Genomic DNA, 15,155 nt, shown 5'->3' on the forward strand with positions numbered 1-15,155 from the left:
TAAATCTTTAACTTTTAAGCTCAGGTCATGTAATTAATTGACAAAATGAGTATTACTATAATTTGACAATTTAAAGAGGGATACAGATAGTGAAATAATTTATAATATTATACATATATAATATAATATAATGTATTTATTTTGTGAGCGTATTTGTGGTGTAGCTGTGGAATTTGAAAATTGACCACAGGAGAAAACTGAACCTGGAGGAACATCTCAGGGGAGTCACCCAGGAGTTGGAGAAAAACCAGGCAGGTAAGACAACTTTTAAATTTATTCTGCACAGAAGAGTCTGTCACCTTATGGTGGGTTAGGGAGGCTCTTCAGGCACACACACACACACACACACACACACGCACACACACACACAGAGTCATTTTTCACCACTTCTTATAGTTGAGAATCTTCCATCTATCTGTTTATCTCTGTCTATCCGTCCGTCCATAAATCCATCTCTCTATCCATGAAATATGGATTAATTTACCTTGACATGAGAGTGGTCTATATAAATATAGTATAAATGAATGGCTCACAAATATGAATGAGAGGAGACAGATTCTGATTCAAAGTTTAATTTTTAGTGACAAAATCAAAAATAACAGTATTCAAAGGAAGTAAAGTCTTCAACAACCCTGGATCTTCGTCAGTGTGTTAAATACCTTGCAGAGCGTTTTTTAATGTGAGTGAATATAATCTCTGAAGTTACACAATTATTGGATTATCATCATCCTAACAGAATATAAATAATAGTGAATTCAAATGTATGAATGACTACAGTCCTCATCCTATAAAACATTGAGCCAGAATTGTATTGCAATGAGCTGGAGAATGTGGAACAGGACTGAACTGATGTTTCCTTCATCTATTACATCAAATGGATTTGCACATTCTTTTAACCACACAGCTGCACAGTGAACTGCATCTACTCATGACCCTTCACTACTGGACCAGAACGTTACGTGGAAGTGATCTGCTAATCCATTTATTTGCATCCTAACTTTGTTTTTTTTATTTATTTTTTTCACACAAATCTATGGAGGTCACACAAACATTTGTATACGTTCACCTCAGATTGCTTTGTGTATTTTGTGTGTGTGTGTGTGTATCAATTAGTCTAAACCAGAAGTACACAGTATTAAATGTGGGAGAGCGAAAGCGGGGGAATAGGTAAACAAAACGCATCCTTATAAACCAAAGCAAAGTGATGCTGTAGGCTCACATACTCATTCCTCTCATCTAATCATTCGCACTGATAAAGTGTCAGAAATGATATGCTGTATCTACATTCTACTCATTCAGATTGCTGGTGCTGCACACTCATAACTAAGAGAGCATTACAAATAAGGCAAAACCAAAATTCTCCTCAATGTGTTTTAGGTACTGCGGCTCTGGTCACAGACGTCCCCTCGCGACGCCTTCCTTCATCCTGCAGGCTCAGGAAAAAGCACAACACTACAGTCTCTATTGCAAACACTCCACCCCCGGCACACAGCCACAGTTGCACCACCTAACAGTCTGTGCATCAGGTCTCTGTGGCCCTCCCTCGGCATCCCACAAGTCCACGCTGCTGTGACCAGAATTTGGTTCGTCGTATGAGGAGATCTAGAACAGGTTCTCAGCCATGGCAGTGACAGTGAGTAGAAGTCTTCTTCTCGCTCCTTCCTACAGTTAGTAAAGTCTGCGGCTCTGCTTATGGCGGCGTTCAGTGGATGTGCGTACATCGCTAGAAGAGCCGAGCCTGTTTCTTCAGCTCGTTCCTCTTCCACAGAGCCAGGCGGTCGAAATCCTCCACTGTCATTCCAAACACTTGTACAAACTCCTCTGGGGACAGGTGACGCTGAGAACACAGGGACAACACACAGTTATAGGTCCAACATTTATCTATTATACACTCTTTTATCAACAGGTCTGTAGACACTATTGAGAACATCAAGGTTAAATCCTTGTTAATATTTGTTAACATTCAGTGATACATTCACACATATCACCAGTGTCGGGCAATAACTGATGACTTTAATACGTTAATGTTTAGTGTGAGGGAGTACAATTTGAAGTCCAGTAATAACACAACAGTTGCTCATCCCAGTCATGCTACATTTGGGGCTCGACTTGTTCACTGTGTTAATTTCAAAGTTGGTCGATTTGCAAACGTTGCCACATGACTCACTTATCTTTTAAAGATAGAGGGTGTTTCTCCATACGGGGCTGTCTGGAGTTCTGCTACTGTCTGGATGGTCAATCGTCCATATTGTGCGGCGGCCTACTAGTTAAACTGCAATAAATTACCTAAGGTAAATAGTCATTACCCCAACGAGGTTATGATTTCATTTGTGTTACCTTGGCTCTCTGTCGGTTATTTAGCAGGATTCTACAAAAAACGCTGAAAGGACCATCACTAAGGTGGAAGGATAAAGTGTGGGTCAGGGAAGAACCATTTCAATTTTGGTGTGAATTGGGATATTTAGAAGACTGATATTTATGAGTTTGTGCAATTTGAGGCAGACCCATAAAAAAATCTGGATCTAGTGAATTTAAATGTGGTTTCATAAGGGGACTGAAGGTATGTCCTCTACTGAGAGTCATTCTACATAGTTTTTCTCCATGTGTCTAAACATGTGGAGAATTTGACCGGGGCTGACGGCTGAGTAAAGAAAGTTGATTTAATTTAATTTAATTCCATTGCTGCACACTGAGTACAGTAATGTAATATCTTTTTATATGGGTAAGGAGTAATTAACTGAATGTTTTAAGTCAGTTGTCTTAGGCCAAAAACTAAATTAAGATAAAAAAGAGAATATATAAAGGTGTCTGTATGTACAAAATCTACAACAAATATTAATAAATATATGAGTTAAATTTGAACGTTTCTGTTTTCTTTTGAGAGACTTTGGCTTGGGCTTGTCAGCCCTTTATTACATGGGTGCGGTTCTGCTGGGGACTTCAGGGTCTCTAAAACCTTGGCAACCAGTTTGAAACTGGACCCGGGCCAACGACTTCTCAGCACAGTTGAGCCTGAGGACCCATTCATAACTCACCTCCAGTCTGGCTCTGTCCGCGTCTTTGGGCAGCCTGTTGCGCCCCCTGGTGGTGACAATGAGGGCTTCATAGGGGTAAATCTGCAGGGAAGGAGAGGCAGCGATGCTTCATCAGATTTCAGGGACAAGGTTACAATAAGACTTGGATTATTCAACATAGAGGCTGACATGCTCGCATGGAATTTATTAGTGGGGTAATTATGTTAAAACCTCACCTTGTACTCTGCTGGGAGAGAAAAAAACAGAGTCAAGTCAGTACAAGAGAAGAAAAGCAGCTTTGAATTAATTGCTTCAATCTAATAAGTGTTAAGCGATTTAAATGTATATTAAATTACCTCGGCTTCCCCAGTTGACCTCACTGCCACTGTCGTACTGGTACTGGTAGCAGTCTGCACTCTGAGGCTGCACAAGCAAAAAGGGACAGTTAAGAACAGCCAGATGTAGGACAAAACATTCAGTTTTAAAAGTAAAAGTTGAATCAGAAATACATTAAGACCATGTAAGACACATAAAAAGCTAAAGTCATGTCATGTGTTACACGCTGCAGTCTTACCCTCTGGAGGCCATTGCGTCTATATCCTGGTAGTGAGGCCGACTTACTAACGAAATCTAAAACACAGAAAACAGATATAAAATAATACCAAAGCAGTTGCTAAAATCTTCATCCAGTTTGGTTCATTAAAATCAGATAACAGTGACTTGACAATGCCAGAAGATGGCGCTCATGACTAATACAAAAATCCCAATGTTCCAGATGTGTGCACACAATACTGTGGTAACAAATTCATCAAACATTTAAAAGCAGCTGTAGAATATTAATATAAATGATAAACTCACCAGTGTCAGTGCTGTACTGAGAGCGTGGCGCTGTGACATAAAGAAATCATACAGTTATGTATATATGGCATCTTCCTTATTGCACAACAACACAAAAGCTGCAGCATCTCTAATCTTCCCCGCTCTCCCCATCTTACTCTGTAATTGTGATTAAACTCCCTAAAATATATTCAGAAAATTGCTGAAGAGATTTGACAGCCATCTGTCGAGTTTGAGGCTTAACAAAGAAACAGGAGAGGAGCAAGTTGGGCTCCCGTCAAGGCCTGGGAGGAATACAAAACATCAAAGTGGCAATAAGGCAGAAAGAGGCCAAGACTGGTTCAGGGGGAAAAAACAGAAAAACATACAATCACACCAGCACAAAAAAAAACAGACCACACACTCCCACCATCTAATCGCACCACACAGCTTGTCTGGTTACAAGCCTTTGTTGCCTTTCAACCGCAGCCAGCAGAGTCCTGGTTCGGTTGTGTTCCCTCCCATCTGAGAAACAGCTTTAATGAGAGATCTTACCGCTCATAAATAAAACAGGATGTGGGACACCAGCTGTGAGAGCGAGAGAGCGAGGAACACGTAGCTACACGGATAGACGGATGCATAGATGGAGAGGTAAGAAAGTGGGCAATTTCAGGAGAGGGTGGAAGGAGAGAAAAAGATGAGACATGGGGGAAAGAGATGGAGCAACGAAGTATGTAAAGGTGGGGACAGTTGGATGGAGATGAAGATAGACCGGTGTCTGAGCGTCAGAGGAAGAAATAACTCCGCCACTACGCTGCGAGAGCAGCGGAGCTTACGAACAGAAACAACTCTGGTGGATTCACATCTGGCATGTGTGAACACCTGGTTGAACACTGTGTCGCTTAAAATGCTCAGAATGATCAGATATCCTCAAAACGATGACGGGACACATCTGGTGCTGCTGCCGCTGCCGGGGCCACAACAGGTTTGGCAGCAGCTGTTCTCCCCTCACAGCATCTTTCCACGTCAATAAACCACCCGGCCTGCAGCAGCCATGACCCTCTCTGACCTGCATCCACAACCCGACGCCCTTGCCTCAAACCCAGATGACAGTATACGTAGAGGCTCATAAAAAGGCTGCACATTAAGACGTGGTGTTCATCAACTTGCAGGAACAGACAAAAGAGGGAGAGGCATAGGGGGCAGGGTGGATCCTTACAGCCGTTGACAGTGTTGTTGTATGCCGTGGTGCCGTAGCCTGTGGTGTTGAGCGCTTCCTTGCTCCCGCAACGAGAATTCCTCGCGCTGCCCCAGGGGTCATTGTCATAGGAACCAGATCTGGCTTTCATCTCCTCCTTGAGGATCAGCCTCCCGATGCCACTCCCAATCTGGGAGCAAAGGGAACAAGGAAAAGAAGCAGACGGAGGGGGGAGAAAAATGGAGGGAGACATTAGGGAAAACTGCTAATTTAATGTACGGTGATTGCAAAGATGGTGAGAGAAGCAAATAAAGAAAAGGAGGGTAGTTTAAGCATCATACGAAGAATAGGAAGTGCGTTACTTATGGGTGTTTCTGCGGAGGGGCTCTTCTTCATGTTGGAGAAAGTGAGACATAAAATAATGAAACTCTTACTCTTTGAAGACTGTGACTCCAACTCTCTTCATCTCCTCCTGTCGAGAAGCGTCTTCTCGGCACCCGATAGGCTGAGCGAGCAAAGAGATGAAAGAGATTCCCTTGTTTGAATATAGAGCTCATAGTGGAACGCAGTAACAGAGTGGGCGAGTGAATAAATATGACAACACAGATGTACAAAATCAACTGCACTCCTACAGTATATGTCTTTGTTTGGTCCAGTGGAAAATGCAAACAAATAAATGGGAGATAACTACGCAGCTTGTCGCTCTAAACTCTGTGAAACGATCCTTCCTACCCCTGGGGGAGCTGCTGTAGGGGTAGTAGTCACACTCTGACTGGGTGTATGGCTCAGGAGAGTAGGTGGACAGCCTGGAGGATCTGAGGATGTCCTCGCTGGTCCTGCTTTTGGTGGCTGCGTCCAAGTGATTGTCTGCGAAGAAAGGGATGAGTTAGGAAAGAAAAGAAAAGCAGACAGGAGGACCAAATTCTGGAAAAGAATAGCTGGGCTTTTGGGAAATATGATGAGGAAGCTGGAGCAAGGGGAAGGCTACTGTAAAAGGAAACAGGGAAACAACTAGCCTGTTGCTGTACAGGTAAAAATAAAATTAGCCGATACCAGCACATCTGAAGCGCTATAAATAACGTCATAATGTCATCATGTTTGAGTAAAGTAGACATATGATGCTTTTTCAGTTTTTCTTTCCTCCTGTGCGTCATGTAGGTTCTTGAGTAGGTAAATGGTCTGAAAAGTATTAGAAAAATGTAGGCCAATTAGCACGTCTGTCATTCTTTCAAACAAAGACAGGTAAAGCAGGAAAGGAGTCGAACAATTCGCACGCGTGGGCCAGCTGGCCAATCAGAGCAGACTGGGCTTTAACAGATGGTCATTCAATATGTTTTTTTACCTTAAAGTATTAATAGTGTAAAATAAACATGTCAAATTTACTGTGGGATTTTCCACTGACCGACGTTGTTGTTGTTGAACGTCATAATCCTGCGTCGATGATGTCATTACCGGCGCAGAGAAAAATGCGCAGAGAAGAGTCTGAAAGCAGTTTTTTCTTTTCCTGATGAGCTCACTATATAGTCCTCTATATAATAGTCACTATATAGTTAAAGTAGGGAAAAGTGAGTGAGTGGGGGATTTCGTACAAAACCCAAGCGTTTCAGACAGAGGCTGAAAGGAGGAGCTGCAGCAATGGACAGTATGAGGACAGCGATGTGTTTTCTGAGCATTAGAGCACACAAACCTTTTCAAGTAATGACCGAAATTAATATAATGAACCTGAATATAAGAATAATAAAAAACAGGGGGGGAGTAGCGGTCCCTTCTCTGATAACTGACAACGTCACAGTGAGAAAGTTACATGAAGTCGCTGTGCTCGATGTTTGAAAAGATTTTTTGTTTGAAAACAAAGTTAAATAAGGGCATGCTAGCTGTTTCCACATGCTCCTAGTTTTCATGCTAACGGACAGACGTGAGATACAGTTTTACTGGTGCTTATGTGCCAGACTATTTCAAATAATCCAGGTTATTAATCATCACAAATTATCCTGTTTTTTGTATGGATTAAACAAACAAGATTAATCAGTGAGCATTACAAGTATTGCTAAGTGGTTCTTGTTACAGGGCCGGATTAGTTGTACTCTCTTGTCTCCAGTCTTTATTCTAACCTTATTCTGACTCATTATTAGTTCCTATAAATGGAGAGAGATGAGAGTGGCATCGATCTTCTCGTCTAACTCTTACCAACAAGTTTATATCTCGTTGGTTTAACTTGTACAAAAATGGTGAAGTTGAAAAATGAAAAGATTTATGCAGCATAATATTTCCAGTCGCCCTGGTTTTGTATAACAAGATATAAAATGTCAACCAGCAAGCATCACAGGTATTGCAACATGGATTTAGTTACTATTTAAAAGGGCTACACAAGCTGTTTTCCCTTGCTTCCAGCCTTTATGCGAACCTAAACTCAACGTATCTTGACTCCATATTACTTCATATTAATGGAGAGACACGAGAGTGGTATTGATCTTCTCACAAAGCTCTCAGCAAGAAATCGAATCCGTGTATTTCCCAAAATACCATACTATTGCCACAAGACTGTCACCGTAGTGTGTTCAGGAGGAAAATGTGTCAATGAACATCACAACAGCGAGAGAATTACATTCACTCGACCAATCCACAGTCATCATTCCACCATTCCTGTCAGAGAAGATCAATATTTCAGCCAGCAGCATGAAAATAGTCAGTATTAACATGAGTTCAGTTACTGCTCGGCCCGCGGCACAAGGTGGCTTCATGAGTGGTGTGAGGCGATGATATTGATGCCTCTTTTCACTAAAGCACAGTCAATGGAAGTCAATGGGGGTAACATGCAGTGTAATGTCAGATAGATCGCTCTTCACTCTGTTAGCCATTAGCCATGCGGGCCCCAGTCCATGATCCATTGAATTCCTATACACATGATGCACCATGACACCAACGGCAGATGTTCTCATCTTCCTCTGTCACTGGACGTATGGTTATACAATATCCTGACACATGGGATCACAAACACCGAACACGCACAGACGGACATATGAGATGTCTATTCCACGGACAGTGAGTGAAACAGCGAGAGGAGGGAGATACTTACAGCGGCAAGGTCACCGGGTAAAGTGGAGCAGAAGGTGAAGGGAAGTGAATAAAGGGATTGGGCGCAATAAAAAAAGAGGTGAAAAAGAAAAAGGGAAATATTATTGGAGCATCCCAGAGGGAGATGTGACAATGTGAAAGATTTGCTACCTGTACGGAGCTCAAGGACACACTCAGCAAAACAGTGGTGGTGTTATACAGACTCTTTTCTATACAGGTAGCAAACTTGTTAACTGATTAGTATGCAACGGGCCATTGATGCGCACAGCAACTCCACATGTCTGTTGTGAATTTAGATCAATCATGTTTAGTGCTGAAACAAGAGGAAATAATAATCAGGATTGGTTCAGGAAGACATTAAGTACGAGCAGGGATCAATATGACTGATGGAGAAGTGTTTTAACAAGGTTTGCTGAACTTGCTGTGTACAGCAGATGCTGAAGGTTCATTACTTCCTGTGACACATTATGGCCGGTGATGTACTAATTGTAGCTGACTAACAACGAAGGGTGAGGGTGTCGAGGGTAACTGACCCACAAATACCAACACACACGGTACAGAGTAACATGCAGGACAACAGGAAAGATAAACTATCCTCCATCAGGGGATCTGAAGTCTTGTGACTCGGAGCTGAAATTCCCACTGTAATGTGACGAGGAGATAGTGAAGATTTTCTTATAAATGTTTATACTCAGAGCACGCGATCCAGACTGCCGAACTGCATTTAAGTTTAATGACTTGTAAAAAGGAGAGAGGCAAAAATAGCGTCTTGTGTTAGCAGCGCTGCCATGCTAACTGACTGAGCGACAACATAAATCCACACAATTAAGGAATCAGACTTCCCCTTTCGCACACTCTCGTTTGTTTTCTACAAAAGTGAGCACAACAGTTGTCTGCAAAATCCACACAACCACACTATCCAGTAAAACACACACTGGTCGCTGGCTAACCAGGTTAGACTGAGAAAATAAAGAGAAGTCTCCACAGTAAATATAAATTCAAGTGGTAATGCATTTTTCCACTGTGCTTTGTTGCACTGCTTTGTTCTATTCTGCAGAATTGTGTGTCCTCAGAGCCCGTAGTACTCAACACTTGTCACGCCTGAGCAACCCTTCCTTCATTCACGGCCTCTTCCAGCCCTATTTGCTGACAAGAACCTGTCGTGCTGTGTGGGGTCTGCACGCAGCAGCAGGCAAGCACGTGTGTGCTTGTGGCATGCACGCTAAACGTCGCTCCTTTACATTACTAGTGCAACAAGTCCATTTAATCATCAATTTTAGAACAAGTCGTACGAGTCGAACTCTATTTCCTTTGTGCATTTTAGATCGTTTCCATTGATCACTTGTTTGGCGGCTTCATTTTGAACCATAACTGGGACATCAATACTAATCAATGCTGAAGCACGAGGGGCTGTTGAAGAACATCGACAGGTCTGTGAACACATCTACACGGAGAACTCAAACACAGCAGGACTAAACTGACAGCAGGACAGGCAGGCTAAGGCGGGGCTAACTGCACTGTACCCGTTCTTTTATAGATAGGAGGCTTCCCGTAGATGTTGGGGTCCCCTGAGGAGAGAAAGAGGAGATGAAGAGGTGAAACGGGGAGGAGTGAGAGGAGGAAGTGATGGGAGTTTTTGGCGTGGTGATGGGACCAAAGAAGGAGAGGCGGTGGAGGTCTATGGTTGTAAAGGAAGTTAAAGACGCAGTGTAAGGGGAAGAATATGCCAGAGCAATTATGAACGCTATAAAAATACGACATAGTCACATTTGCACACCCCCGCCTTCCCACAAAACTAAAAGTGACCTTTCTGAATAATTTGCATTAGTGAGTAATGGCTGATGTAATCTTCCCAGGGCAGTAAAAAGAAAAGTCTACATGAGAGTGTGTAAGGCGATGAGGGGATGAGGAGTTCCTACCTGGTACATGAAAATGTTTAGGGGGCTGGTTTGTGGTGGGTGTGCTTGACCGGCCCTCTTGGCTGTAATAAGGTGAACTCCTGCCACTCTCAGAGCCTGCAGCCAGCCACAGCCAATCACAGCAAAGGAAACGTGAGCGTGAAAGAGAGGACCTCGACACATGCAGATGAAAACTAAACAGCCGAAAACATTCATTCATATTATAGAAGGGAACTTTTCCACTTGTGTAATGACAAAGGTTATTGACTTGCCTGTGGTTATTACAGTGTCAGTGCACATGTGCAAGAGTTATATGAAATGACAGCAACTGAGCAGATGCGTTAGTATTTTAAGGAGAAGTGAAACAACACTAATGTGGCAGATTTGTTGATACTGATGTAAGGGCATACTTGTTGACTATATATAAAAGGGGCAAACTCATGGACATGAAAACTATTTCATGTCCATGAGACAGATTTTAGAGTGGTATCAATCAGCTCATCTAATTCTCAAGCAAAATGTTAAATAATCCTTTAATTGACCTCTTTTACAAAAAAGAATTCCTAAAATTCAAAAGACAATTATCAGCTCAGAAACGTGGTGAGTGCTGTTGTACATTTCACATTACAAATGTCACGATCCAGTTGATTTAGCATGTTTATTCAACAGACCCATGCTAAGCTCAGAAGTTACAAGCAGAAATGTTCCTCGACTCACCAGGGTAGACATAGTGCTGCGGAGAGCGAGGCATGATGGGTGACATGCCTTGACGACTAAATGTCGGCGAGTCTATGTAACCTGGACTGGAGCACCGCCTCTGCTTGATATCCAGGCTGTCATAGTCCTACAAAGACAAAGAAGATATATGAGAGGGGAGAGAAAAAGCAAGGGGCAGCGGGGAGACAAATAGCTTAGTGACAGGTCAAAATGAGCTCACTTGTTTAAACTCGTCCTGTAAGTGCTCTGTTAATTACCCAGGGAGGAAGAATGCTTACCTGAGAATAGGGAGAGAGCGTCCCGAGCGACTGGAGAACCAGCAGAGAGAAGAGAATTGTTATTTGTTCTGTAGCAAAGGAGGGGATGAAATATTATACATCATGTGTCATCTTTATTAACAGGAGAAAAAGAAAAAAACACAGTCTTCAATATATCATTTGTGATGGAGTTTGCTGCATGGAACAAAGATATATTATTCTAAGGTCTGTGTTAAGTTACTACTTAACTATTTAAATCTCCTTGGTTTAATCAGTGCATAAACCAACAAGTATATTTCACCTCATGCTAGGTGGTAAAAATATTTCTTGTTTGGGCTTCGTTAGGGAGATTTAGAGGTGATGGTGGGCAAATATACATTTTTTTATTTAGCAGTATTTTTCCCGAAAATGTCAAATTATCCCGTTTGTTTTTATCGTCTGCATATTGGCAGCAAAGTCCACCATCTGTAAATACGAACAAAGACTAGAAAATGTACACTAAAATGTCAAGCACATTATTTATATTTATTTAACAGACCTCTCTTAGAAATACCCAGAATATTAACAGAAGTTTGGATAAACAGTCGTCTTGATTTTATGTCCCTATAATTATGTCCACTATAGCAAAAGCACCAGGTTCACCATGATTTATGGACAACAAGATCCTCAAGTTTGCAGCTGACTAAATACTTTCAGTAACAGTTGTACCTGAGCAAATCATATGCTTTCAATCCAGTTTTCCATCAAAATTTCCAGTTTGTCTGAATCGCAATTTACCAAATAAAAAAGCAAACAAACAAAAAAACAAAAAGTTCTTAGATTTTCTTCTCAATAAATAACAAATATCACATGATTGTGTGCTATGAACACATACACTTCAACTGCACCTAAAAACCGTTTCTTCTGCAGTGACAAGACCAATGTTTGGCCTGGAGTGTGTGACAGTAGTACCTCCCCATAGCTGTAAGTGTCTAGCCTGTCATCAGACGTGTATCTGTGGTAGGGCTGGTATGAGGAGGATATGAGGTCTGGCTGTTGGACCTCGTATATGGCCTTGATCTTTGGCAGGGCAGCTAGGTCCTTATAATTTAGGATCTCATTCTCCACTCTGGCCTGGAGAGAGGACAAATACACACATACATACACCCACCACAGACATAAACCACAGCAACAAGACCCAACATCAACCACATGGACAATGCACAGTAACAAAGTACAATGGAAACTCCAGCAGTGGCCCGATCATGCAGCAGTAAGATGAGATAGTGATGAAGCGCACGCACGTCTGCACATGCGCATGCCAAATTGGCATGTGTGTGCACTCATCACAATTGCACATGTATGCTGCAGAACCTGACAGCAGTGTAAGCTGTTGACCTTCGGGGGCTCAGCATGTATGAACATGTACTATAGCAAAGCAGAGTGAGGAGAGGGTGAGAGCATGCTTACACTGCATTCCTCCCTCATCCATCACCTTAAACAGAAAGGTCATTGATTATGAGACGAGAGCAGGGCAGGGCGAGGCAGAGAGCGCCGACTCCTGCCCGCATGCAGACAACACTTGACATGCTAATACTGGAGACGTGCAGCAACACTCATCCAGCAGAAGACAATTAGACCGTGTTCCACTTCTGACTGAAGCTTTGTTACCGCCGCCAAGGAGGTTATGTTTCCACCCCTGTCTGTTTGTTTGTTTGTGTGTTTGTTTGTGTGTTGGTTGGTTTGTTTGTTTGTCAGCAGGATTATGAAAAAACTACTGAATGAATTTCCATGAAACACGTTGGAAGGATGGGACATGGGCCAAGAAAGAACCCATTCAGTTTTGGTACAGATTCAAACCAGGGAGCAGGTCTAGGATTTTATTTTTCACTTTCTTTAACACTTTTTTAAAATGTTTGTTGCTTTCCCAATAATTCAGTAATTTGGTGCGGATCCAAATACAAATTCTGATCTATTGTATTTGAATGTAGTTTCAAAAGTGGACTTTTGAGCATTGGCGGAGGTACGGACTCCACCGAGTTGCATTCTAGTTTTTGAAATGGAACTGGTCTAACTGTGGAGTGATAATCTTCTCATAAACCTGGCATTTTCCTTTTCACACAGACACACGCGCGCATGCACACGATGTCTAGGAGATGGTTAAAACTGGGAAAATTTGATGACATATGAAAGTTAAATAAAAAAATAAAAGGCCTTTATCACTGAAGCTTTATAATTAAAAACAATTCCACAGAGTTCTTCAGCACAGGACCAAAACCCTGAGGAAGATCACTGTAGACAACACATGTTGGTCTGGTAGAATTGGTAGTGTGTTAGTATTTATTTATTTCTTGCACTTTAATGAAGCACCCTAATGTGATTTCATTCCCTTCCTTATGGACAGTGTTTAAACTACAAGTGCATTGGGAGTGCCTACTGTTCCAGCTTGGTGTATGATCAATTTCACTGATTGCAAACTAAAGGGTTTAACAGAGTTAATAGAGTCATCCTCTGGGGACTCTGAGTTTTGGTAGAACAATAGTTGTAGAGAATTCTCAGTCTAAAACCATGCAATCAGAACTTTAAATTTGTATCCAAATTGAGCCGAGTTTGAATCTACATGTCTGAATGTTTTACGACTTGCAAATATCAATACTTTTAAAGGCATTGATGATCATCAGTTAGTGAATAACACATGAATATTGTGTTATTCTTGATTTGGTGAAAAAATGGTAAAAAGAAGGAGACCAATATGTGTTGGTGTGTTTGAAATTTTCCCACATGTTTTGAACTCCCGCCACATCACCGATGACAACAGAGCAGGGAGGACACAGACAAGTGAACAGGCCAAGGGAGTGAGCAGTGTTTCCAGTTGGTGCCTAACCACTCTGGCCTATGGGTAGTGCTCGTGTCTCTGGTGGAGCAGTTGCGCTTTTAAGGGGAGGCTCGTGCTGGTAGCAGCTGTACAGAGGGCTGAAAGCTGCAGACTCACAGGTTACTTACACATATAACCCTGCTGGGAGAGCCCACTGACGAGCCCGGTGGAGAGATGGACGTCTCCGACAGGCGCCTGTGCTGTGAGATACAAACAAACAAAAGTAGAGGTGGGGGCACGGCTTTGAATTTTATTCTAACATTTTAATTTCAAATTCTGTCTCACCCTCAGTCTCCTCTCTGCTCTGGCTAGTTGCTTGCATAATGGGTGCCACACCTCAAATCCTGAAAAAGAGAGAGACTTATTGGTGTTGGGTGTTCCTAAATACCACACATTCATCTACACCGGCACGTGTGTGTGTGTGTATGTGTCAGAGCATGGATGTATTGGCATCGAGTTTCACCTGTCAGGTACATTTCCTCTCCCTCTTTAAACATCATGTTACAGCGGACACAGCGGGCGCAGGTCGGATGGTACTGTTTCCCTCCAGCCTGAAAGACAAAAAAAGAGATGAGATGAGAAGAGAAGAGAAGAGAAGAGAAGAGAACAGAACAGAACAGAAGAAGAGAAGAAGAGGTGTGACTGAACCATAGGACTGAACAAGTATTATCATTGTAAACAGCAGGCCAGCATCTATATATCTTTTCTTCCGTATATCACCTGACCACCATTGGCCTCATTATATATACAGACATCATTGTGTAGCCTGTAGCTGTTTCATCAGCATGCAGCAATCACATGATTGCACCCACCATCCTTTCTCCCCCACGCCATAATTAGAGCAAAGATCCCTGTAGGTCAGTCACATGAAGAAGAGTGCTGGAGCGTATGTAAGAGTGTGTGTGGGAGAGACAGAGGGATGTAGGTGGCCATGTAAGTGAAGGACACAACAGTCTGATGCATGTCCTTGGACATTCAGCGGGACCCCGAGGGACCACAAGCCAAAAACAACGGACACAGGGGAAATGGACACATGAAATGAGGCAGTGTGATGTCACGGAGACGTGCCTGTCCATTAATCTGCTTCCCTGTCGAGATGTCTCACACGTGTCCGACAACTGAGGCGTGGCCCCCGTCCCATCACCTCTACCTTCCCTGACACACCATTAGAGATTTTCTATTTATAGACGCACCGCTGACAAGAGGCCCGCGTCAAGGGGACCTGAGCGGCTTCATCCGAAACACACCCAGCGTGTGAGTCTGAGTGTGTGCGGTGGTGTTATGTCATTTTCAAAGTATGTTTCCTAATACTGTGTCTCAGCTGCA

General features: G+C 42.6%; 1 protein-coding gene across 7 annotated transcripts in view; it reads right to left on the reverse strand.

Moving 5' to 3' along the window:
- Positions 1-556: 556 nt before the first annotated feature.
- ablim3 (actin binding LIM protein family, member 3) overlaps positions 557-15,155 on the reverse strand; it is a 46,521-nt gene continuing 31,922 nt past the window's right edge. Inside the window, exons 7-23 of one of the 7 annotated variants that reach the window (XM_035162039.2) lie at positions 14,293-14,380; positions 14,115-14,173; positions 13,958-14,029; positions 11,927-12,088; positions 10,997-11,026; positions 10,719-10,845; positions 10,023-10,118; positions 9,627-9,671; positions 5,761-5,877; positions 5,463-5,533; positions 5,050-5,218; positions 3,873-3,902; positions 3,589-3,644; positions 3,371-3,437; positions 3,251-3,261; positions 3,036-3,116; positions 557-1,837 (exon numbers count right to left, since the gene is read on the reverse strand). In XM_035162039.2, coding sequence (XP_035017930.1) covers positions 1,724-1,837; positions 3,036-3,116; positions 3,251-3,261; positions 3,371-3,437; positions 3,589-3,644; positions 3,873-3,902; positions 5,050-5,218; positions 5,463-5,533; positions 5,761-5,877; positions 9,627-9,671; positions 10,023-10,118; positions 10,719-10,845; positions 10,997-11,026; positions 11,927-12,088; positions 13,958-14,029; positions 14,115-14,173; positions 14,293-14,380 — 1,395 coding nt within the window. In that variant the 3' untranslated portion in view covers positions 557-1,723. Of the gene's footprint in view, positions 1,838-3,035; positions 3,117-3,250; positions 3,262-3,370; positions 3,438-3,588; positions 3,645-3,872; positions 3,903-5,049; positions 5,219-5,462; positions 5,534-5,760; positions 5,896-9,626; positions 9,672-10,022; positions 10,119-10,718; positions 10,846-10,996; positions 11,027-11,926; positions 12,089-13,957; positions 14,030-14,114; positions 14,174-14,292; positions 14,381-15,155 lie in introns of all 7 variants that reach the window. The other 6 variants (XM_035162038.2, XM_035162045.2, XM_035162044.2 and 3 more) reach the window with 6 other exon arrangements.

The sequence above is a fragment of the Hippoglossus stenolepis genome, chromosome 7 (assembly GCF_022539355.2).
Source record: "Hippoglossus stenolepis isolate QCI-W04-F060 chromosome 7, HSTE1.2, whole genome shotgun sequence".
Classification (NCBI taxonomy): Eukaryota; Metazoa; Chordata; class Actinopteri; order Pleuronectiformes; family Pleuronectidae; genus Hippoglossus; species Hippoglossus stenolepis.